This window comes from Eubalaena glacialis, chromosome 14, assembly GCF_028564815.1.
Source record: "Eubalaena glacialis isolate mEubGla1 chromosome 14, mEubGla1.1.hap2.+ XY, whole genome shotgun sequence".
NCBI classification, from domain to species: Eukaryota; Metazoa; Chordata; class Mammalia; order Artiodactyla; family Balaenidae; genus Eubalaena; species Eubalaena glacialis.
Window position 1 is genome coordinate 53,197,013 of NC_083729.1, and position 26,869 is coordinate 53,223,881.

The 26,869-nt window shown below is 40.1% G+C and overlaps 1 protein-coding gene across 7 annotated transcripts in view; it reads right to left on the bottom strand.

The window, feature by feature from the left end:
- Window positions 1-432: 432 nt before the first annotated feature.
- Window positions 433-26,869, bottom strand: part of FAM161A (FAM161 centrosomal protein A) — a 31,310-nt gene continuing 4,873 nt past the window's right edge. The window contains exons 2-8 of one of the 7 annotated variants that reach the window (XM_061211018.1): window positions 13,915-14,153; window positions 10,532-11,698; window positions 10,021-10,188; window positions 8,306-8,405; window positions 1,755-1,808; window positions 1,474-1,628; window positions 433-1,010 (exon numbers count right to left, since the gene is read on the bottom strand). In XM_061211018.1, coding sequence (XP_061067001.1) covers window positions 872-1,010; window positions 1,474-1,628; window positions 1,755-1,808; window positions 8,306-8,405; window positions 10,021-10,188; window positions 10,532-11,698; window positions 13,915-14,153 — 2,022 coding nt within the window. In that variant the 3' untranslated portion in view covers window positions 433-871. Of the gene's footprint in view, window positions 1,011-1,473; window positions 1,629-1,754; window positions 1,809-6,116; window positions 6,303-8,305; window positions 8,406-10,020; window positions 10,189-10,531; window positions 11,699-13,914; window positions 14,154-26,869 lie in introns of those variants that run through there. The other 6 variants (XM_061211020.1, XM_061211021.1, XM_061211019.1 and 3 more) reach the window with 6 other exon arrangements.

Here is a 26,869-nt window from a genome sequence, read left to right on the forward strand (position 1 = left end):
TTCCAGACCAGGCTTGGAGCTTCTTTAGCAGTCCAGTCCCATCAAACCTTTAGAAGCCTTCAGGTGTATATTTATCCACACTCAATTAGACGTTAAACTTACCCAAATAACAACTTTTCTTCTTTTTCTTTTTTCTTTTTACATTTGAAAACTCTTGACTTTTATTCGTTGGCCTCTATATTCTGACATCCTCCATTATTTAGCTTAATGGCAGCTCCCTAAGGGCATATGAAACAATAGACTTGGATTTTTCAAAAAAAAAAACCAGTAACTCTCAGTGCATAAATGAATGTAAATGTGCAAGTTATCTCTTTTTTCCTGTTTTATTACTTTTTAAAAATGGCTCAGATAAGAAATTTAAAATACCTAGTAAAATAAGTTTGAGGATTCATTTTGTGAGATGCACTGCAGAGAAAAAGAAGGAGCAAGTAGTATAATTTAAAAATATTTATTGATTCATGCTTTCCAGAACTTTTTTTTCAAACCAAAGGCCAATACTCCCCTCTGCTCTCAATGCTAAGCAATTTTTTCCACCCAAAATGATAAAGTTATGTATATTTTTATACCTAATCAGTTTGTGACAGCTGTGATTCTCAAACACTTTTTAAAAATAGAAGTAAGATCAAAGTTGCAAACAGACCGTATGTAGTAATTTTAAAAACTGAATAGGCAAAGCCTGACTCTAACTGACCAAATGACCCATCAGCTGGATTCGGCCTTTTCAGGCTACACGAGGACTTTGCTCAAGAGACCTGCACGTATCAGACGGGTTCCCATGGATGTCCTTAACACCACAAGCGCGGCTTCTGACACGCAATGCTGCCAACAACAGCAGGGGAACAGAGAGGAGACCCTGCCGACTGATTCAGTCTTATTCTTCAACACAATTCTCTTCTCCACTCTCTTCATCAGCTTTACCTGTTTCCTTGCAAGAATCTTGGCTGTTGGTATCAGTAAGATAATTTTCTTCCCCATTCTCTCTTTCTTCTCTTTTTTCTTCTTCATTAAAGCTAGAGGAAGAAATTTATCAATCTTTCAAAGGGAAAATGATTTGGTTTAAAGGTAAACAAACCCTCTGTAATGTACGCCATCCTGCAGTTAGTCTTCCTCAAGTGTATAAGCTCCGATTTATCAAGAGAAGTCTATAAAAGTACCAATTGGGGAAGTAGATATTCTTCTGAGAAGTAATTCATTTCAAAACTTGATTGACTCAAACTTCATTTGAAAGCATGTTATTATTTTCATTATTTATGTCAGAAATTTAAATTATTTTACTTTAAAAACAAAATACTTCACCACCGTGTAATATTTTGAAGCATCAAACATGTTAAAATGTCACTATGTTTTACAATAGTTCACATGTATTCCATTAGGTAAAAGACCTTTTAAAATATTATAGAACAGAATTTTATGCTTTCCTGCAAGTAAGAATTTTTTCAAAGGTAAACTATTCAGACATCTTATATATGTTACCTTTCTTTATCTTCAGTGAAACTTTTCATCTCTTGATTGCTGAAGTACTCAAATATTTTTCCACTTTGGCCTTTCTTTGAAACAAACTCATCAGATATTCCTAGTGCTTTTAAGGTGTTAGAATAATGCTTTTCTGCTGCCATTCTTGCATTTTTCTATAGGAAAGACAAACCTTTTTAGATAAGAACAAAAGACTTTAAGTTTCCATTACAAATGTACGGGTTAAAAGCTCCAGTGAAAATTAAATTCAATAATCACAGTTGGTTGAAAAATATGCATACCCTCTGACCAGCAATTCCACTCCTAGGTATATGCCCAGAGAAACTCCTACATACCTGCCCAAGGAGACATAACAAAATGTTCAGAATAGTACTGTTTGTAACAACCCAAAACTGGAAACAACCTAAATATCTATCAGCAGTAGGATGGACAAATAAATTGTGGCGTATTCATATAACAGACTAAAATAAAGCAATGAAAATGAACTCTAGCTATATGCCACAACACGGACGGATCTCACAAGCAGCATACCACAGAAGAGTACACGTAGTATGATTCATTTACATAAAGTCCAAAAACAGGCAAAACTAAACTATGTTGTTTAGGGATAGGTACATCAGTGGTAAAACTGTAAAGGAAAACAAGGAAATGCTTATCTCAAAAGTTAGAAGGGTGGTTACCTCTAGGTGAGAGGGTTTTGATCTGGGAGGGGCACACAGGGTTTCTGGAGTACTGGCAATACTCTAATGCTTTTAACCTGGGTAGTGGCCACATGAGTTTTGATCTATAATTATTCTTTACTCTATACTGTTTCATGACTGTTCAAGGATATCTGAAAAAAATCAGTAAGAAAATAAGTTCCTGTGATAGTTGTCAGAGAGTTCTTTATGTGCCTACTGTAAATTTTACTCTTTACAAGCCATATCTCTAATCCACCGAAGATGATAAAATCATCAATGTTGTTACCTTTATTCTGTAGAGGAAGCAAGGGATACAGCAAGAAAAACATGAATTTAGAACTGGGTTCAACTCTCCAGAATGTTACTTCCTGGCTTTGGGACCCATGGGAGTTGTGATGACACTCTCATACCTAAAGCAAGTCAGTTGTCACAGTTCCTGAGACCACAGGATTTACAGAGACATAAGATGACTGGGGTTCTCATTAGTGCCTTGGCTTTAGTCCAATTTTATCTCCTATGAGTGGACATGAACTAGTATAGGGCCAAAAATCGTCATCTGGACCTCAAACTAAAGGAAAGTCCCGAGGAATGGCCCAGCCCCAATGCACCAATGGCATCCCATTCTGGAAAGGGTGTGGAAGAGCACCCAGTCTCACCCCAAATTTAACAAATAAGTAAGATACTCCCTCCACTCTTGCTGAGGTTAAGCAGTTTGCTTAGGGTCACAGGATATAGTGAGAGGGAAAACCAAGTCTCTTAATCCTTTCCTGAGTCTTCTCCACTCCACCAGGCTGCTTTCTAAGTGGTAGTGGTTATCCTGGAGTTTGAAGGTAGCCTAAAGCCTGACTTCAGCAATGCAGTGTCAGATATTTTCCTAACCCAGGGATTCCGGCATAAGGAAGGACCATGGGTCTAGTGTTCCATGGGAGAAACCAAAATGGCAAAGACTGATTACAATGGATAAAACTATCACCAGTGCATTTCCTGACATGCTAGAAAACTGAAAAAAGAAGCACTCAAACTGCTGCTAAAATGCACCCACTGTTAATAATAATAATTTTTAGAAAAGTAAGTAAAAATGCAACCAGAGGCTATGAACACCAACAGACAAGACTTGGGGAACTGAAAGGCACAGCAAAGTGAGATGAGGACTATGCCCCAAAGACTGTAAAGCAGAATAAAGAAACCCCAAACGTAACCCAATGTGTTAAGAAAAATATATTCTAATTTTAAGCAAATGAAATATAAAAGATTTAAATGATTTAAAAATTTAAAAGATTTAAATCAATGTTAGTGCTTGTAAGCCTTCATCTGAATTTGGCTTAAAATCCAATTTAACATCTATTCAGTTAATAAATCCTGTGATTTTCAAGAAATAGGAAAACATGGTTTGTTCTGTCCTGGATCACAGGCTTACTCTGCTAGGGGATAACTCAACAGCAGCAAGACCACAATTAACACTTATAAATGGGTAATGCATAAAGTTGTGAGTGAATTTATTAAATAACAGCTGTTAATTAGCAGCAATAGTCACTGCAAGAAAAAAAGATGTTCTAATTTATGTTAACAAAACCAAAACAATGGTGAGTCACTGTCAGTCACCCTGTATATAGAATTTATTACCTTTTAATATTTTATATCAAGGTGAATAGTGTGTAACTGTTCCTAATTGAAACAAACATTTCCCCCTTGAATTTCACAATGCAAAAGAATTGTAAAGACTATGAAATAAAAGTAGTTAAAATAACTATGGTTATTTTGTTTTTCTATCTAAGACTCTGCAAAAAAACCAAATTAACTTTGTTTCTTGAGGAAACCAAAATAATAAGTAATGATGAAAGTTAGTCTACAATCACTGCCCTAGTTTGAAGGGGAAAAAATACTTAATTTTTATGAGCCTAAGTTTAGTTTATAGTAATTCTTTCCTTTATTTAATAATAACTGAATACTTATTTTGTGACAAGCCCTCACGGGAGGTAGAGGGTATATGGGGAGAGAGAACAGCATATGTGTGGGCCAAAGGTGGTGGAAGAAATATCAGCTATGAAACTAACCTATGTTTTCAATATTTAACATTTCTTTATGGGTTTAATTTCATACACACCACTTATTTTACCACATTTTCTCTGGTGCTTAGAAAGAGTGGGAATTCATAGCATGGTAAAACTGCTTGTTAATACTGAGACTCATCACTAGTATTGTCAGGGTAGTGCTCTCAGCTGGGACTAATCCCAGGAAGAGAGAGTTCAGTTTGGGTTCAACAAATGTTTATTAACATCCCCTTTGTGCCATACATTGTCTTAGGTGCTAAGTGCTAGGAATACAAAGATTTGACCAACACCTTTAAAAGTAACTAGCTGAAAGAGAAGAGAGCATTGAACAGATAATTTCCACACAACATGTAGGAGCAACGACAGAGATGCACAAAAGGGTAATAAAAGAACAAAGAGGAGGACTTCCCTGGTGGTGCAGTGGTTAAGAATCTGCCTGCCAATGCAGGGGACACGGGTTCAATCCCTGGTCCAGGAAGAACCCACATGCTGCGGATCCACTAAGTCCGTGTGCCACAACTACTGAGCCTGTGCTCTAGAGCCCGTGAGCCACAACTACTGAGCCCGCGAGCCACAACTGCTGAAGCCCGCACGCCTAGAGCCCGTGCTCCCCAACAAGAGAAGCCACCGCAATGAGGAGCCCGCGCACCGCAACGAAGAGTAGCACCCCCACCGCAACTAGAGAAAGCCTGTGTGCAGCAACGAAGACCCAACGCGGCCAAAAATAAATAAATAAAAAGACTAAAATACTTACTTTAAAAAAAAAAAAGAACATAGAGGAAATGGCACGCAACCCAACCTGGGGAAACAATGCAAGAAGCGATTTTACACTAAGCCTTGAAAGAGTAAGAGGAAAGATAGGAAGAAGCTCTAAGGGTGTTGAGAAACAGCATAAATAAAGATTTCAAGTTTGAAACTAGTAGTCTGGTACGGTCTGAAAGTAAAGGGTGTACAGAGTGGGGGTTGGGGGCATGCAGTGGTCGATGAACTAAAGAGGTCAACAGGGGTCAGATAATAGAGGATTCTGTACACCAGGCTAAGACTCGTGGACTTTCTTCCAGGAGAGAGTAGGACAGCTTAATGTTAAGTGTTTGGAAGCAGACTGACTTGGGTTCCAATCCTAGTTCCATTATTTACTAACTATAAACCTTATGAGTTACTTACTTTCTTTCAACTTCAGTTTCTTCCTCTGCAATACAGGAATACCCACCTTGCAGCATTGTTTGGAGAAGTCAATGTCAAGATCCCTTGATACCATTCAATGAAAATGAGAACGAATGGCATCAGTGAAATGGATGATTGCCACTATTATCGGGGTTATTAACTACCTACTCAGGGTGAACGTGGTGGCAAGGGAATGGAAATGGCAAAGTGAAGACAGAATGCAAGGCAGGAAAACCAGTGAAACCATTATAACTCAGATAGGAAATAATAGAGGTTTCACCTAGCATTTCACATTAGAAATGGAGAAAGGTAGATGCACAAGTTATTTAGAAAGGAACTTGTCACGTCTCTCAGTGACAACTGAATGGAGAGAAAAAGAGGTTCCCAGTCATCTAAATTGCGGCCCAACAAAAACATGAACTCAAAGAGGAAGATCTAGTTTGGGGCAAGATGAATGTAAAACGCCTGTGGGAAAACTGGGTAGATACATCCAGACAAGTGGACATAAAACCTGCAGTTGGGAGCTGGAGATAACTACTTTGAGGCGAAAGTCAATCACTTTATGCTGAGTAACACAGAACAGCTTAAGATAATTTTTTCCCCCTAAAGTTGAAACTGAGATATGAAAAAAAAAAAACCAAACCATCCCTTAAAATGAAAAGCATTACATAAAATTATATCCAAATCAGTCAGTAAAGGGTTCCCATAACTTTGAGAATATGTAGAACTTTGTAATATGTAGATTTACCCATAACACATGTCCTTTGTCCTCAGTGAGTCACTGACACGGGCAGTCCTATAAGGACACTCATCTGTCCCAGACACTTGCTGGCAGGAAGCTCCAAATGTAGCAGCTTGAAATTCACAACACAGCACCTGTAACCTCCAGTGATTTTGTCCATTGTTAAACCATGTAGCCCATAGGAGCCCCTCCCTTATGGATACAAAGGGGAAGATCATTTGAAATTGACAAATCTCTCTTAAGGGAAAGACTGTAAAACTGAGTATAAATCTAGTAAAATCAGAATTCATTGTCCGTAGGATCAAATTATTTTTTCTGACAAAAAGGAAGTCCTTCTCACAGACATAGAAAACAAACTTATGGTTACCAAATTGGGGGGGGAGGGATAAATTAGGAGGTGGGATTAACAGATACACACTACTTTATATAAAACAGATAAACAACAAGATCCTACTGTATAGCACAGGGAACTATATTCAATATCTTGTAATAACCTATAATGGAAAAGAATCTGAAAAAGAATATATATATACACACACATATACATATATAACTGAATCACTTTGTTATATACCAGAAACTAATACCACATTATAAATCAACTATACTTCAATTTTTTAAAAAAGGAAGTCCTTTCAGTGATTGTAGATAAGACTAAAAATTATAGACTCACTTAAAAAAACTGATCAACAAAATGAAAAGGCAAAAAAAAAAAAAAAAATGAAAAGGCAACCTACTGAATGGGAGAAAATATTTGCAAATCATCTACCTGATAAGGGGTTACTATCCAAAATATATAAAGAACTCATACAAGTCATTAGCAAAAAACAAATAATCAAATTTAAAAATGGGCAAGAGATCTGAATAGACATTTTTCCAAAGAGGATATTCAAATGACCAACAGGCACATGAAAAGGTGCTCAACATCACTAATCATTAGGGAAATGAAATCAAAACCCCAATGAGATATCACCTCATACCTGTTACAATGGCTAGTCTCAAAAAGACAAGACATAACAAATGCTGGTCAGGATGTAGAGAAAAGGGAACGCTTGTGTGCTGTTCGTGGGAAAGTAAATTGGTGCAGCCATTACGGAAAACAGTATAGAGGTTCCTCAAAAACTTAAAAATATAACTACTACACAATCCAGCAATTCCACTCCCAGGTATTTATCTAAAGAAAATGAAATCACTATGTCGATTCACTGCAGCATTATAGACAATAGTTAAGACATGGCAACAACCCAAATGGCCATCAAAAGATGAATGGATAAAGAAAATGTGGTATACATATATATATACACACAATGGAATATTATTCGGCCATAAAAAAAAGGAAATCCTGCCATTTGTGACAATACAGATGGATCTTGAGGCATTATGCTAAGGGAAGTAAGTCAAACAGAGAAGGACAAATACTATATGATCTGATTTATGCATGGAATCTAAATACACACACACACAACTCATAGAAAAGGAGATCAGATTTGTGGTTACTGGAGGAATTGGATGAAGGTGTCAAAAGGTACAAACTTCCAGTTATAAGATAAATAAGTACTGGGGGTGTGACGTACAGCATGGTGACTACAGCTAACACTGCTGTGTGGCATATTTGAAAGTTGCTAAGAGAGTAGGTCCTAAAAGTTCTCATCACGAGGAAAAAAAATTTTTTTGGTAACAATACGAGGTGATAGATGTTAACTAAACGTATTGTAGTAATCATTTCCTAATATATGTATGTCATTATGCTGTATACCTTAAACTTATACCTGCTATATGTCAATTTTATCCCAAGAAAACTGAAAAAAAAATTGGCAGAAATAAATCTGATTCAATTAGCCATTTTGTTTCAATTTTTAATTTTTCAAAGACTTCCAAAACTCACCTTAATATTTGGCCAAGTTGGTACTGAAAAAACACTAGCCATTAAAAACAGGTTGTGAAACTATTATTTTGAAAATGATTGGATTAGCAGCATGTTCTTTATCAAGCTTACGAGCCTCATCAAGATTCAATGCTCAGATTTAAGCAAAACTACTTACTTGACTGATGTGATGAAGCTGTCACAGAAATAATACTGTCTCAGTAAATTATATAACACATAAGAAAAATGGACTATAAAAATTAGGAGATAGAGATGTTAAAAAAAAAAGAGAAAAAGCTGACAATAGCTCTCAAATTCCAATAAACACAACCTGAGCAACTCTTTCAAATAGCAGCGGCCTGTTTTTTAATTTTTCTTCTCTTTCTTCTAGTTCTCGTCGGTATTCTCTCATCCTTTCTTTTTCACTCTTTCTAAAATCAAATAAAAGGAATGGAATTTTTTAAAAGAAATAAGAACTTGCACATATAACATTTAGCGTAGATGACAAATCAGAAATTAAGTCATGAGCACAGTTTACCACAATTTCTTTTCTAGACTGGTAAATGTTTATGGAATGCAGGATAAAAATTCTAGGTTCTGAGAGCACACATTTTACATCCCAGGAACAGTCTGGGTACTTTGAGGTTCCTGAAATCTTCAAAACATAATGGATTCAGGGGCTTCAAACTGGCCTGAGGAGATAAATGAATGCCCTCTTATCTCATTTATAAGTATTTATAAACCAAAAAAGTTTGGTCCAAATTTGGTATCTTCTCTTTAAGGAATTTCTTCTGAAAACAAGACCTTGCTCTTCTTTTTTCCCCTAAATGATATCTCCTATAGGTTGATGGCACAGTTAATTAAATGGGAACAGGGGAGGGGAGAAATAGGGAGTATGGGAATACCACATAGAGAGGAACAGGAACCAAAATACATAAATTCACAGTAAGTATACTTACTATTTGAACCAGATCCTATAATAAATTAAATTATGCTACTTTCTCTATGTAAAATACACTAATTCTACCAAGATCATAAGACTTCATGGATTAGAAAAAAATAATTATACCATAAAATGATAATTATGCTTAACTATACACAATTTAGCATTATGGAAAATCCCATTTACTTTCTAAGGATGACCAGTATATTTCTAAAGAATATTTTGCTCAAGTTCATCAAATCAAGCTTCTTCTATCAATGAATTACATTGATACACATTATAAGGAATGTATACATAACATCCATTACAAAGGAATATAATAATTATTATACATAATATACATTTAAAAAGGAAAACTCATAATTAAAAGCAAATATAGATTTGGGGGTACTTATAAATCAGATTAAAAATTAATAAATCATATTACTTACCCAGCTTTGAGGGAGATATTTTACTACTTAAACATGAACATTTTTATGTTGTAACATAAAAATGTTCCTCTGGAACACTGATTTTCAAACTTTGTACTGCAGAATTGCAGCGTGTAATACATACTACTAAACCTTAACACATGTGTTAACTGACACACCACATAACTGATGTTAATTAACATCGATGTGTTAATTTGTGCTATCAGATTTCATGCAGACCTTAGAACAAAGCTCTCTGACATATCTGTTTATTGAAGAATATTCTGAGATTACACGGCAAGCTGTTAAAAAAGAGCTTTATCTGTGTGAATCAAGATTTTTCTCAATATTGCACTGTGCAATAAAAAATAATATAAAGAAAAAGTTTAGATGCTGATGTAAGATTACAACTGTGAACCATAGCCACAATATGTTTCTGTTCATCAACATGGCGTCATGGTCCTGGAGTCAGTATACATGTTGGTTCTCACCACGAAGTGAGTGTGTGAGTATGAGTGTGTGTGTGTGTGTGTGTGCGTGCGTGTAAGTTAACTATAAGTAACTGATAGTAACTTGAATCCAGAAACTGAAATACTAATACTACTCTTAATTTGTTCATATATTGGGGGTCCACTGATTAAAAAAAAAGTTTGAAAACCAATGATCTGGAGGGTCAGGATTCTCTCATGATACCTGAGAGATTTTACTCTGGATTTAGACATTTGAGCTAAACTCTGATGTGAGTCATAAGCCTTAGCCCGGGTTGTCAAGAGTTTCTGCAATTCTTTCATTCTTTGCTTCTGCTTAGTTAGGATCCGATTTCTCTCTTCTTCCAACATTTTCTTTTCCTCAAGTGATCTCCTGAGGGCAACAAACTAAGGCTTAATTCACTTTAAGCCAATGAGAATGCTGTTTAGCAAAGACTTAACACGGGATAATTCAACGGTAGAAAAAAAGGGGCAACCTTCTGAGAAGGATCTGAGTTGTAATTAGAAAAGCAATAGGGTGACTGTAACCTTTTCTATCCCCAAAGATTCATAAAATGGAAAATACATTCATTTCTTAGAAGAACACCCTCTGGCAAAATGTTCTATATTATATAGTAAAATATGTTACCAGATAAAATAACGTCATATTTTCAAATTCCCCAATACAAAATCAATGGAGCAACCATGAGTCAATCAGTGCTGTATCAGTTATTTACCTTGTGGCTTGTTCTCTTCCCCTGGAGGACACCGTGGGCATGGGAGGGTTGCAGCTACAAGGCACAGGTTTTGCATTTATACTTCTCACTGGTGACCTGCGCCTTGGAGACAGATAAGGCCAACGTGTTTCTTTTAAATTTTCTTCATCTGCTTCAATATCTGCCAAGATTTTCTCTCTTTTAGTGGATGCATGTGAGGCTGCATGAAGGTCAGATGGTTCACAGACTGTCAGGGGTTTTGGACACTTCTGTTCTGAGTGATGTTTCTGATATCTCTCAGGAAGGTCTTCAGAATCAGCAGTCTGGCACCTAACCTTGTGTTTACACTTGGACTTTTCAGCCTGTTCAGGACACTTGGGCTTCCTTGTAGCATAACTTCTGCGAGCTGGACTACAAGGCAGAGGGAATGAATTCTGTAAAAAGTCTTGGGTTCTCTGCCGCGTCCTAATGTTTCTATAGAGTTCTTCTTCTGTTAACTTGTCATTGATAGTTGAACCATAAGTAGATCGAGGTATCGGTCTGGCTTTAAATTGGTTTGTTTTCTTTTTAGACTTAAAAAAGTCTTTCAGCTGCTTTTCCCGAATTTGCTTCTGTTCCTCCCTTGCAATAAACTTAAACGGCTTTTGCGAGGCCAAAAGAGCTTCTTTGTTTTTCTCCTTCATAGACCTCCTCCGTTCTTCATTTTGCTTGACTATATCATGATAAAGGGGGAGAAAGACGAACGCAGGAACTGGGTTGGCTCGGAATTTTTTCTTACACTCTGATTCTTCTTCTTGTTTCTTGAGCAGTTTACGTGCCATTTCAATATCTGATTTAGATTTCATGTTCTCTTCTTTTTTCTTCTGCTCTCTAATCATCATTTGAAAAGGCTCAGGTACTGTAATCTTTGGCACCCATTCTTTTGGCTTCTTTTTTTTTTTTTCAAGTGCTGGCAAGTCAGCATCTTCAAACTGAATATAATCTTCAACAGAGAAGTTTGTCCACATGTTGTTGATGAGCTCCTTAGCAAAGGTCATCATTCTGCTTCTCTCAGAATACTCTTTTTCTACGTTGGGCAACTCATCTTCAGAGGAAGACACAATCAAGGAGGAAGACTGACCTAAATCAGGCTCTGAAATTGATGTCATTAATGAAACAGGATGATGGGAGCTCTTTTCTGATACAGACCTAAGTAAATGAGAAGAATAATTAGGTTACTCTTTCAGTTGCATGTGACCAAATATAAAAATTAAGAACTACATAATTTCTAAGATCAAGGCAAAATCAGTTAGAAAATAGAAGCTGGGTAGGGCTTGTGAAAATTATCGATTTTTTTTTAGAACAGAGCCTGGGAGATGCCTATAAATGATCTAGTTTTACTCCCTCATTTTACAGGGCAGGAACCTAAGACAGCAGAGGCTCCTTGTGTCTAATCACTATTGAATTCTCCACACATTTTCCAGAGTCACCATCTTAAAACATACATCTGATCACATCACTCTCCTTCCTGAAACTTTCCCATGATTTGTCATTGTTACAAAGTCTAGATTGTAGGGACTTCCCTGGTGGCGCAGTGGTTAAGATTCCGCCTGCCAATGCAGGGGACACGGGTTCGAGCCCTGGGCCGGGAAGATCCCATATGCCGCAGAGCAACTAAGCCCGTGCACCACAACTACTGAAGCCCATGTGCCACAATTACTGAAGCCCGTGTGCCACAACTACTTAGCCTGCGCTCTAGAGCCCACAAGTCACAACTACTGAGCCCACGTGCCACAACTACTGAAGCCCACACGCCCTAGAGCCCGTGCTCCACAAGAGAAGCCACTGCAATGAGAAGCCCGTGCACCGCAACGAAGACTAGTCCCCACTCGCTGCAACTAGAGAAAGCCTGTGAGCAACAACGAAGACCCAACGCAGCCCCCACCCCAAATATTTTTTTAATTGAAAAAAGAAAAGTCTAGATTTTAAAGCCCTTCAAGACTAGCCCCTGCCTTCCTTTCCAGTTTCACCTCTTGCCTCTCCCTACCCCGTCACCATTCTTAAGTGAGATCCAATCACAGGGGGCCTCCCTGGTGGTGCAGTGGTTAAGAATCTGCCTGCCAATGCAGGAGACATGGGTTTGAGTCCTGGTCCGGGAAGATCCCACATGCCACGAAGCAACTAAGCCTGTGCGCCACAACTACTGAGCGTGCACTCTAGAGCCCGCGAGCCACAACGACTGAAGCCTGCGCGCCTAGAGACTGTGCTCTGAAACAAGAGAAGCCACCACAATGAGAAGCCCGTGCACCACAACGAAGAGTAGCCCCCGCTCGCCGCAACTAGAGAAATCCCGCGTGCAGCAACGAAGACCCAACGCAGCCAATTAAAAAAAAAAAAAAAAATCCAATCACAGGGGACTTCCCTGGGGACGTGAGTTCGATCCCTGGTGGGGGAACTAAGATCTCACATGCGTCGGGGCAACTAAGCCTACGCACTGCAACTAGGGAACCCGTGCACTGCAACTACTGAGCTCGTGAGCTCTGGAGCCCTCACGCCATACCTAGAGAAGCCCGCACACCTGCCACGAAGAAGAACCTGTGTGCCACAACGGAGACACAGCACAAGGGGAAAACAAAAAAGATCCAATCACGGGAAGTTCCTCACACACACAGTGATTTCTCACGGCACCATGATTTGGCACACATGGTTCCTGCTGCCTAGAAGGCCACTCCTTGCTTCCTACATCTGCTTCAGCTATTTCTCCTTCAAGACTGAACTCAGATACGACACTCGATGTGCCTGCATCCCTCCACTGACACCCTGACATGATCAACTGCTCTTCCTCTGTCTCCATGACACTCTGTTACACCACGTTGTGTGTTTGGATCTCAGCTAGTCTTTGACCTCCTTGAGGGCATCTTGATTTTGACTTCTCGGTGCCCAGACAAGGTCTGGCACACAGGAGATGCACAATCAGAGCTGACCAACTCAAGTTTCAAAAGAAGCAAGTTTATGGCAAAAATGACTATTTTGAAAACTTAAATCAGATCTATGTCTTAGCTCTGAACATTTTGTACTATATCTTTACTGAGCTCATATTAATCCACATATTATAAAGAAAGGGCTTTTAAAGTTAAATTTTAATATTCATCATTTGAAAATGGCCCAGACTAAATATTCTGATACATGTCTAAGAGTGGTGGGTCAGAGAGAAAAGAACAAAGGGCCACCAAATGACCCTCAAGGCAAGAAGCCACCTAATAGGTTGATAAGCCATCAAGCAATTTGAATAAAATCTCACCTCTGTATATCATTAAAAGCACAAAGGGATATTTGAGAGAAAATATTCTGAAATAATTTTGTTCTGCACTTTTAAGTATACATTTTACTTTACAGTCCACAAATAATATTATGTACAAACTTACCTGGAAGAGACACTAGCAGCTTCTTCCATGGTGATCGCTGGCTGAACTTCCTTTAAATTTAATTTATTCTGGTACATTTTCTCTAACTTTGCCATAGTTTCCATGTGGGCTGCCTTCAGCTCTTCTAGTTTCCTGAAGTACTCTTCATTAGAGTGGTAAATATCAGAAAAGTCCACAAAATCCTCACAGCTTATACGTTTTTGTTCATTTACCCCAGAAATGTTGGTGTTAAAATCAGCCTGGTAGGAGGAAAAAACCTGTTATATGATGTCTGGAATTGAAAGACAAATTAAGTTGACACTGGTTCCCAATGCTGCTTTTTAAAAAGTCCACTTAAATAGGTTATATGTTACTTGTGGACTATGTACATATAACAGATTATAAGTTACTTGTGGGCTATGCACATTTTCTCCTAACGACATTTTATTAAGAACAAGAGAGAGAGACCAAGTTGCCAGAAAATAAATGTTACTTAATCCATTTTATAAAGGATGGTTAGAGTCCCAGATCATGTACGAACCCATACACTATAGTAGGATCAAGCCAAACCACCCTTTATAAAGAGCTTCCTTCTGGAGGAGCTTCAAGATGGCGGAAGAGTAAGACGCGGAGATCACCTTCCTCCCCACAAATACATCAGAAATACATCTATATGTGGAACAGCTCCTACAGAACACCTACTGAACGCTGGCAGAAGACCTCAGACCTCCCAAAAGGCAAGAAACTCCCCACGTACCCGGGTAGGGCAAAAGAAAAAAGAAAAAACAGAGACAAAAGAATAGGGACAGGACCTGCACCAGTGGGAGGGAGCCGTGAAGGAGGAAAGGTTTCCACACACTAGGAAGCCCCTTCGCGGGCGGAGATGGGGGGTGGGTGGGGGGGAAGCTTTGGAGCCACGGAGGAGAGCACAGCAACAGGGATGCAGAGGGCAAAGCGGAGAGGTTCCCGCACAGAGGATTGCTGCCGACCAGCACTCACCAGCCCGAGAGGCTTGTCTGCTCACCCGCCGGGGCGGGCGGGGGCTGGGAGCTGAGGCTCGGGCTTCGGTCGGATCGCAGGGAGAGGACTGGGGTTGGCGGCGTGAACACAGCCTGAAGGGGGCTAGTGCACCACAGCTAGTTGGGAGGGAGTCCGGGAAAAAGTCTGCAGCTGCCGAAGAGGCAAGAGACTTTTTGTTGCCTCTTTATTTCCTGGTGCGCGAGGAGAGGGGACTAAGACCGCCGCTTAAAGGAGCTCCAGAGACGGGCGCGAGCCGTGGCTATCAGCGCGGACCCCAGAGACGGGCATGGGATGCTAAGGCTGCTGCTGCCGCCACCAAGAAGCCTGTGTGCAAGCACAGGTCACTCTCCACGCCTCCCCTCCTGGGACCCTGTGCAGCCCGCCACTGCCAGGGTCTCGTGATCCAGGGACAACTTCCCCAGGAGCACGCACGGCGCGCCTCAGGCTGCTGCAACGTCATGCTGGCCTCTGCTGCCGCAGGCTCGCCCCGCATCCGTACCCCTCCCTCCCCGCGGCCTGAGTGAGCCAGAGCCCCAAAGCAGCTGCTTCTTTAACCCCGTCCTGTCTGAGCAAAGAACAGATGCCCTCAGGCGACCTACACGCAGAGGTGGGTCCAAATCCAAAGCTGAACCCCGGGAGCTGTACGAACAAAGAAGAGAAAGGGAAATTTCTCCCAGCAGCCTCAGAAGCAGCGGATTAAAGCTCCACAAACAACTTGATGTACCTGCATCTGTTGAATACCTGAATAGACAACGAATCATCCCAAATTCAGGAGGTGGATTTTGGGAGCAGGATATATTAATTTTTCCCCTTTTCCTTTTTTTGTGAGTGTATATGTGTATGCTTCTGGGTGAGATTTTGTCTGTATAGCTTTGCTTTCACCATTTGTCCTAGGGTTCGGTCCGTCCATCTTTTTTTTTTTTTTTTTTAACTTAAAAAATTTTTTTCTTAATAAATTTTTTCTTAATAATTTTTTCCTTATTTTTTTAAAAAAATTAAAAAAAATTTTTGCTTAATAATTTTTTCTTAATTTTTATTTAAAAAATTTTTTTCTTAATACATTTTTTCTTATTTTTTATTATAAAAAATTAATAAATTTATTTTTTAAAAGTTAAAAAAAATTTTTTCAATAAATTTTTTCTTAATAATATTTTTCGTATTTTTTATTATAATAGCTTTATTTTATTTTATTTTATCCTCTTTCTTTCTCTCTTTCTATTTTTTCTCCCTTTTATTCTGAGCCGTGTGGATGAAAGGCTCTTGGTGCTCCAGCCAGGCATCAGGGCTGTGCCTCTGAGGTGGGAGAGCCAACTTCAGGACACTGGTCCACAAGAGACCTCCCAGCTCCACGTAATACCAAACGGCACAAATCTCTCAGAGATCTCCATCTCAACATCAAGACCCAGCTTCACTCAACGACCAGCAAGCTACAGTGCTGGACACCCTATGTCAAACAACTAGCAAGACAGGAACACAGCCCCATCCATTAGCAGAGAGGCTGCCTAAAATCATAATAAGGCCACAGACACCCCAAAACACACCACCAGACGTGGACGTGCCCACCAGAAAGACAAGATCCAGCCTCATCCACCTGAAAACAGGCACTAGTCCCCTCCACCAGGAAGCCTACACAACCCACTGAACCAACCTCAGCCACTGGGGACAGATACCAAAAACAACGGGAACTACGAACCTGCAGCCTGTGAAAAGGAGATCCCAAACACAGTAAGATAAGCAAAATGAGAAGACAGAAAAACACACAGCAGATGAAGGAGCAGGGTCAAAACACACCAGACCTAACAAATGAAGAGGAAGTAGGCAGTCTACCTGAAAAAGAATTCAGAATAATGATAGTAAAGATGATCCAAAATCTTGGAAATAGAATAGACAAAATGCAAGAAACATTTAACAAGGACCTAGAAGAACTAAAGAGGAAACAAGCAACGATGAAAAACACAATAAATGAAATTAAAAATACTCTAGAAGGGATCAATAGCAGAATAACTGAGGCAGAAGAACGGGTAAGTGACCTGGAAGATAAAATAGTGGAAATAACTACTGCAGAGCAGAATAAAGAAAAAGGAATGAAAAGAACTGAGGACAGTCTCAGAGACCTCTGGGACAACATTAAATGCACCAACATTTGAATTATAGGGGTCCCAGAAGAAGAAGAGAAAAAGAAAGGGACTGAGAAAATATTTGAAGAGATTATAGTTGAAAACTTCCCTAATATGGGAAAGGAAATAGTTAATCAAGTCCTGGAAGCACAGAGAGTCCCATACAGGATAAATCCAAGGAGAAACACGCCAAGACACATATTAATCAAACTATCAAAAATTAAATATAAAGAAAACATACTAAAAGCAGCAAGGGAAAAACAACAAATAACACACAAGGGAATCCCCATAAGGTTAACAGCTGATCTTTCAGCAGAAACTCTGCAAGCCAGAAGGGAGTGGCAGGATATACTTAAAGTGATGAAGGAGAAAAACCTACAACCAAGATTACTCTACCCAGCAAGGATCTCATTCAGATTTGATGGAGAAATTAAAACCTTTACAGACAAGCAAAAGCTGAGAGAGTTCAGCACCACCAAACCAGCTTTACAACAAATGCTAAAGGAACTTCTCTAGGCAAGAAACACAAGAGAAGGAAAACAGCTACAATAACAAACCCAAAACATTTAAGAAAATGGGAATAGGAACATACATATCGATAATTACCTTTAATGTCAATGGATTAAATGCTCCCACCAAAAGACACAGACTGGCTGAATGGATACAACAACAAGACCTGTCTATATGCTGTCTACAAGAGACCCACTTCAGACCTAGGGACACATTCAGACTGAAAGTGAGGGGATGGAAAAAGATATTCCATGCAAATGGAAATCAAAAGAAAGCTGGAGTAGCAATGCTCATATCAGACAAAATAGACTTTAAAATAAGGACTATTACAAGAGACAAAGAAGGACACTATATAATTATCAAGGGATCGATCCAAGAAGAAGGTATAACAATTGTAAATATTTATGCACCCAACATAGGAGCACCTCAGTACATAAGGCAAATACTAACAGCCATAAAAGGGGAAATCGACAGTAACACAATCATAGTAGGGGACTTTAACACCCCACTTTCACCAATGGACAGATCATCCAAAATGAAAATCAATAAGGAAACACAAGCTTTAAATGATACATTAAACAAGATGGACTTAATTGATATTTATAGGACATTCCACCCAAAAACAACAGAATACACATTTTTCTCAAGTGCTCATGGAACATTCTCCAGGATAGATCATATCTTGGGTCACAAATCAAGCCTTGGTAAATTTAAGAAAATTGAAATCATATCAAGTATCTTTTCCGACCACAACGCTATGAGACTAGATATCAATTACAGGAAAAGATCTGTAAAAAATACAAACACATGGAGGCTACACAATACACTACTTAATAACGAAGTGATCACTGAAGAAATCAAAGGGGAAATCAAAAAATACCTAGAAACAAATGACAATGGCGACACGACGACCCAAAACCTATGGGACGCAGCAAAAGCAGTTCTAAGAGGGAAGTTTATAGCAATACAAGCCTACCTCAAGAAACAGGAAACATCTCGAATAAACAACCTAGCCTTGCACCTAAAGCAATTAGAGAAAGAAGAACAAAAAAACCCCAAAGCTAGCAGAAGGAAAGAAATCATAAAGATCAGATCAGAAATAAATGAAAAAGAAATGAAGGAGACAATAGCAAAGATCAATAAAACTAAAAGCTGGTTCTTTGAGAAGATAAACAAAATTGATAAACCATTAGCCAGACTCATCAAGAGAAAAAGGGAGAAGACTCAAATCAATAGAATTAGAAATGAAAAAGGAGAAGTAACAACTGACACTGCAGAAATACAAACGATCATGAGAGATTACTACAAGCAACTCTATGCCAATAAAATGGACAACCTGGAAGAAATGGACAAATTCTTAGAAATGCACAACCTGCCGAGACTGAACCAGGAAGAAATAGAAAATATGAACAGACCAATCACAAGCACTGAAATTGAAACTGTGATTAAAAATCTTCCAACAAACAAAAGCCCAGGACCAGATGGCTTCACAGGCGAATTCTATCAAACATTTAGAGAAGAGCTAACACCTATCCTTCTCAAACTCTTCCAAAATACTGCAGAGGGAGGAACACTCCCCAACTCATTCTACGAGGCCACCATCACTCTGATACCAAAACCAGACAAAGATGTCACAAAGAAAGAAAACTACAAGCCAATATCACTGATGAACATAGATGCAAAAATCCTCAACAAAATACTAGCAAACAGAATCCAACAGCACATTAAAAGGATCATACACCATGATCAAGTGGGGTTTATTCCAGGAATGCAAGGATTCTTCAATATACGCAAATCAATCAACGTGATACATCATATTAACAAATTGAAGGAGAAAAACCATATGATCATCTCAATAGATGCAGAGAAAGCTTTTGACAAAATTCAACACCTATTTATGATAAAAGCCCTGCAGAAAGTAGGCATAGAGGGAACTTTCCTCAACATAATAAAAGCCATATATGACAAACCCACAGCCAACATTGTCCTCAATGGTGAAAAACTGAAACCATTTCCACTAAGATCAGGAACAAGACAAGGTTGCCCACTCTCACGACTATTATTCAACATAGTTTTGGAAGTGTTAGCCACAGCAATCAGAGAAGAAAAAGAAATAAAAGGAATCCAAATCAGAAAAGAAGAAGTAAAGCTGTCACTGTTTGCAGATGACATGATACTATACATAGAGAATCCTAAAGATGCTACCAGAAAACTACTATAACTAATCAATGAATTTGGTAAAGTAGTAGGATACAAAATTAATGCACAGAAATCTCTAGCATTCCTATACACTAATGATGAAAAATCTGAAAGTGAAATTAAGAAAACACTCCCGTTTACCATTGCAACAAAAAGAATAAAATATCTAGGAATAAACCTACCTAAGGAAACAAAAGGCCTGTATGCAGAAAATTATAAGACACTGATGAAAGAAATTAAAGATGATACAAATAGATGGAGAGCTACACCATGTTCTTGGATTGGAAGAATCAACATTGTGAAAATGACTCTACTACCCAAAGCAATCTACAGATTCAATGCAATCCCTATCAAACTACCACTGGTATTTTTCACAGAACTAGAACAAAAATTTCACAATTTGTATGGAAACACAAAAGACCCCGAATAGCCAAAGCAATCTTGAGAACGAAAAATGGAGCTGGAGGAATCAGGCTCCCTGACTTCAGACTATACTACAAAGCTACAGTAATCAAGACAGTATGGTACTGGCACAAAAACAGAAATATAGATCAATGGAACAGGATAGAAAGCCCAGAGATAAACCCATGCACATATGTTCACCTTATCTTTGATAAAGGAGGCAAGAATATACAGTGGAGAAAAGACAGCCTCTTCAATAAGTGGTGCTGGGAAAACTGGACAGGTACATGTAAAAGTATGAAATTAGAACACTCCCTGACACCATACACAAAAATAAACTCAAAATGCATTAAAGACCTAAATGTAAGGCCAGACACTATCAAACTCTTAGAGGAAAACATAGGCAGAACACTCTATGACATAAATCACAGCAAGATCCTTTTTGACCCAACTCCTGGAGAAATGGAAATAAAAACAAAAATAAACAAATGGGACCTAATGAAATTTAAAAGTCTTTGCACAGCAAAGGAAACCATAAACAAGACCAAAAGACAACCCTCAGAATGGGAGAAATATTTGCAAATGAAGCAACTGACAAAGGATTAATATCCAAAATTTACAAGCAGCTCATGCAGCTCAACATGAAAAAAACAAACAACCCAATCCAAAAATGGGCAGAAGACCTAAATAGACATTTCTCCAAAGAAGATATACAGATTGCCGACAAACACATGAAAGGATGCTCAACATCATTAATCATTAGAGAAATGCAAATCAAAACTACAATGAGATATCATCTCACACCGGTCAGAATGGCCATCATCAAAAAATCTACAAACAATAAATGCTGGAGAGGGTATGGAGAAAAGGGAACACTCTTGCACTGTTGGTGGGAATGTAAATTGATACAGCCACTATGGAGAACAGTATGGAGGTTCCTTAAAAAAGTAAAAATAGAGCTACCATACGACCCAGCAATCCCACTACTGGGCATATACCCTGAGAAAACCATAATTCAAAAAGAGTCATGTACCAAAATGTTCATTGCAGCTCTATTTACAATAGCCAGGACATGGAAGCAACCTAAGTGTCCATCGACATATGAATGGATAAAGAAGATGTGGCACATATATACAATGGAATATTACTCAGCCATAAAAAGAAACGAAATGGAGGTATTTGTAGTGAGGTGGATGGAGTTAGAGTCTGTCATACAGAGTGAAGTAAGTCAGAAAGAGAAAAGCAAATACCGTATGCTAACACATATACATGGAATCTAAGAAAAAAGAAAAAAGGTCATGAGGAACCTAGGGGCAAGACCAGAATAAAGACACTGACCTACTAGAGAATGGACTTGAGGATATGGGGAGGGGGAAGGGTAAGCATATATACACTACCAAACGTAAAATAGATAGCTAGTGGGAAGCAGCCGCATAGCACAGGGAGATCAGCTCGGTGCTTTGTGACCACCTAGAGGGGTGGGATAGGGAGGGTGGGAAGGAGGGAGATGCAAGAGGGAAGAGATATGGGAACATATGTATATGTATAACTGATTCACTTTGTTATAAAGCAGAAACTAACACACCATTGTAAAGCAATTATACTCCAATAAAGGTGTTAAAAAAAAAAAAAGTCTGGCACCCAAAAAAAAAAGCCTCCTTCTGAGTGTAGGTTTACCTGAGATGAAGAACATAGTTCCTCGGGCTGCAAACCAAGCAACCGTAGCCCACAGCTGGGCTCTGCAGTGTGGGCCCCAAGGGTGGGTGTTCCAATGGAGAGAAGAGTGGGGAACAGAAAAGTCAGGGGAATGCGGGAATGGAGGCAACAAGGTTCTCAGGGGCTCATCAAGGAGCCAGGGAAAAGCCCTCCAGGATGTCCGCAGGGGGACGGTGCGGGAGGCGGGGCGGGTACCTCAGGAGGGAGTAGGAGGGCCTGGGAGGAGGTGGGAGGGACTTCCAGAATAGCCGCTCCCGTGGGCACCAAGAGCAGTAGCTCCCATGGTGACGGGGACTGTGGGGTGACAAGAGAACAAGAACACATAGGGTGGGTATTCTATATACATGCCTAGAAGGGCATGACTGATCTTTTCCCCTCACTCCTTTCCCATACCTTTCAAAGTTCTTTTAACTGAGGAAACTAAAGAGGTAAAACCCCATATTCTCCAGAAATATAAAAAGTTTATATTTTCTCAGGTGAGAAACAACTGAAATTATTTATGATACTATGCATAAAAGGCTGCTGACCATGGCTTTAAATTTAGCTTACTGCCTGAAATAGACTCAAAATGGAAAAAGCATATTTGCCATGGAAAATTAGAGATCCAATCTGATAAGACTCTAGAAAATAAATCTGAGTAGCGTCTCCCAACAGGAAAATTCAGAAGAGTCAGTTGTATATAATATTTATAGATATGATATTTTAATGGGCTAAAAATGGTGTACGGGAGGCCAGTGTTTTACCACTTGGGATAACTTAGAGAAAACACATGAAGGAAAACAAGTTTCCTTCAGTAGAACAAGTGTGCAGAAATTTATTACCAAATAAATTGGAGAATTGCTTTATGAGTCATACAACTCAATTAAGAGAATTTTCTGATATCTTCTGCTGTTCCTGTATGTGCTCTTCACCATTACCTTCTTAGCTGTGGGAATAAGTACTTTGTTAATTTCCTCATTCATTCAATATTTAGAGACACCCAGCACTCAGCTAGCTGCTGAAAGATACAAATCAGATGAAAACTCCACCTTCGAGAAGCTTCCAGCTAGTTTAGGACAGGACATGTAGATAAATAATTGATAGCAGACTCTGAATGAGACAGAACTCTTGATTCCTGCCCACGAGTTGCTCCCAGCTGAGCAGGTAGACAGATGAGTGACCATGTATGTTACATTATCAGAGACCATGAGAACTCACAGAAGGAATACATAATTCTGACTGGGGGAAAGAAGAGACAAAATTTGCAGAGGTGAGCCAGACTGGAGACATAAGGCTGGATAAGGACAAAGTTTGCCAGAGCAGGGAAACAGTGAAAAACAAAGAAACTGAGGCACAGTGCTAGAACATTCATCATGTTACTTCATGATGATGCAACTGGCAGGTACTCTGTCCTAGGTGAGGAAACTGAGGCTCAGAGGAGTTAGGTGACCTGCCTACAGTCACACAGCTAGTAAGCAGTAGAGCTGGGATCCAATCCCAAGTCTGTTAGGCTCCAAAGACACACCACACTCCTCCCAAGGGCAGGAGGGTTTTTTAGCCACAAGAGGAAGGAACAGGCATGCTGTGCTTGTGGGAAACAAGGTGAAAAAGGCAAGTCAAGAGTCCCAACCAAGGGACTTCTTTGGTGGTCCAGTGGTTGAGAATCCGCCTTCCAATGTAGGGGATGTGGGTTCGATCCCTGGTCGAACTAAGATTCCACATGCCACGGGGCAACTAAGCCTGGGCACCACAACTAGTGAGCCCATGTGCCGCAACTACTGAGCCTGTGCCGCACTACAACTAGAGAGAAGCCCACGCGCCACAACGAAGAGCCTGTGCACTGCAACGAAAGATCCCACGTGCTGCAACAAAGACCTGACACAGCCAAAAATAAATAAATAAATATTAAAAAAAAAAAAAGCCCCAACCAAGAGTACCAAGAGTCCAGGGGGCCAAGCCACAGGCAACAGGAGCCTTAAAGGATGTGAGCAGAGGAGCAACATTGTCAGTAATACTCAGAAGGACTCTCTGCTAGCAAGTGAGGTGTAGTGAAGGGAAGCAAGGTTGGCAGCAGTTGATGGGCTACTGCAAGGGTCCGAGTTAGAGGTATTAAGGGCAGAATTAGGGAACAGCACCAGCAACACAAGAAAGGAGGCTGCCTTGGGAGATTTAAGAAGCTGAATCATCAACTTGATAATAGCCTGGACTGTGGGCAAGAAATTGAAAAGGTTTCTGTTTGGAGTGCTGTGCTGTATGTCTAGGTAGATGATGGGGCTTCCATTCATTAACATAGGGAATACAGGGAAGAAGAGTATTTTAGGGAAGGAAACTAATCTCTGTTTTAGACACACGAAGTGTGAGAGGATAGTAGGGCAGCCAAATGTACAGGAAACAGGGGGGGAAATAGGTCTGGAGACCTGGTAAGAAGGCTGGGCTGGAGATGAAGATATGGGAGCCAGCAATGCACACAGAAGTGCAGGTGCAGCCTTGGGTGTGGATAAGGCTGCCTGTGGGCAATGAGAGGCAAGAACCTGAGGATGGAAATGTTGGCAAACACCAGCATCTAAATAAGCAGTGACAGGAGGACTAACATGAAACGGACAGTGGTCATGAGAGATACAAAGATCTAGTTGAAACTGAGCAGAACCCTGTGGGGTCCTCCTCGGCACAGAAGTCTTTCTGTGTCCCCATTTCAAAGGGCAGATTCAAACAGTTACTAATTCGAGGAGTGAGGGAATGCAGAAACAAAGGAAAAGCAGTCAAGAAACAGTAGTGGAGGAAAGTGGAGGGTCCTGGTTCCTCCTCAAGGGATACACATAACAATCTGATACGAATCTCTGAGTTCTTCTACAGGAACTAAGACCTCCACCCAGGTGGAGGATGGTAACTTTAGGCTGAGCCTAAGTACATGGACCCCAGACTGGCTGGAACCAGAGGGCTGATGACTGAGATTCCTGGAACACCACCCTGTTACCTCCCCATCAACCAATCAGAGGAAGGTTACACACCCTGCAGCCCTCCCCCCCAATTCTGCCTATAAAAACTCTTCCCCATCAGGGGAGTTTGGGCTTTTTGAGCACAAGCCGCCTATTCTCCTTGCTTGGGGCAGCAATAAACCTTTCTCTGCTCCAAACTCCACTATTTTGGTTTGTTTGGCTTCACTGTGCATTGGGCACACAAACTTGAGTTCAGCAACAAAGTGATAAGGGTATTTAAAAGAAGGGAGCTTTGGTTTGGTTTGAGTTTGGAAGATAAGGGAAGGCTTCCTAGAGAAGGTGATATTTGGGCTGAGTCAACGAATGGAAGAATCTGGAGGATCACAGAAAGTATTATATATGGGGAAAGAGGGAACAGGTACTCCAAAGGAAATGACGTTACCAAAAGTGGCGGGGATGGGGGCGGTGGTGCGTGGTGGAAAGCAACGTGCACACAGCTGCAGGCTAAAAGGAAAGTAAAAATGCATAAAGCAATTTTGGGAAGCAAGCCTGGAAAGGGAGGTTAGGGCAAGCAGGCGGTGGTTTCTGTTTCTTGTCTACCACTGGCTCCTGACCACTCACGGGTCACCTGGTTTCAGCCCCTTCACAACCCTTCAAAGCTGAAAGGGTTGGATGAAAGTTAAGTAACTTTTCAGTTTGGAGCGTTCTCCTGGCGTGGGGAAAAGATTACAGACGGGGTGTCAGCATTCTCATTCATGCCTAGGTTCTGCACTTCTTAGCCATGTGACATGGGCCCTAGCCTTTTGAACTTCAGCTTTACGATACATAAAGTATGTGAGCCAGGTGTTAAACCGTTGTCTCTCAGCTCCAAAGCCGTGCTATGTGATGCTGGGCTTGGGACTCTGCAAACCACATTTCCGCTTTGCCAGCTGCTTCCCACTAGACTCTGCTAACAGTGGGGCTACAGGGAGACTGCAAGGCTGGAGGAGGAAGCAGGGATTTATTCCTTCCTGTTAGTTCTCCATCTGCTAATCCGCTTGTACTGCCTCAGCAGGGTTCCTCGTCCTGGCAGCAGGAGCTCATTCTAGCAGCAGCGGCCGATTCCAGTTTGCAGTTTTTCCGAAGCTCACAGAATCAGCAAGATCACCTCAAGGGCTTACTGTTCCCTCTCCCTGCCTCCAGATATCTGAACAGCCCACCTGCTCACTCCTTCAGACCTTCACTCAAAATGTCATCTTCTCAGCAAGGCCTTCATTGACTACCCTGTTTGAAATTACAGCCTCTCCCCTGACTCACTGTCAGCCTCCCTTTGCTGCTTTCTCTCATAAGTACTCACCACCAACTGATATTCTACATATCTCTGCTGATTTGTGTATTGGATGCCTGCCCCCACCAAAAAGTGAGCATCACAGAAGCAAGCGTTTGTGTGCTTCGTTCAGTTGTGTCCCCAGTGCCTAGAAAAGTGCCTGGCCAATGGCAGATGCTCAATAAGTATTTGTTGGATGAGCGGATGTCCAGCTAAAACAATATTAAGTTTCTCCCAAGGGAAGAGGACAGGTATTCCCTCATAAAGACTGAATCAAAGAAATACTGGCTGCTCAAGAGTGATATCCTACTGAGTATTAAGGAAAGGGCTTATTTTCCAAAAACTACCATTGAAACAGAGTGGATATTCCAAAGACTCGCTTTTAGGCAAAAGCATCCCCGTGCTCTCCATTCATTCTTTTAGAACATTCCTTAAAAGAAGGCCTTATAACAATCATTTTCACAGAAAGGATGAAGTTTATTTGAACCTGGAAAAACTGTTTGAAAAAGATACAGAAGGATGAGTAGCTTCTGAAGAGATGCGGCAAACGATAATTATACTTATGCACTGACTTTTGCACAGTATCCATTCCATTTCAGCTTAATACTGGTAACACTAGCCTGAACTTTTTGGATAAACTGATCTCACAGTGTTTTACCCAAAACAGATAAATGGTTAATAAGCGACTTCCAACTCTAATTTCACCTTAAATTGTCTCCACACAGAAGGAAACATTTAGTAGTTCAAATAATCTAGGCCAAGGACATTATTTTCCAAGAGCCTAAAATAGC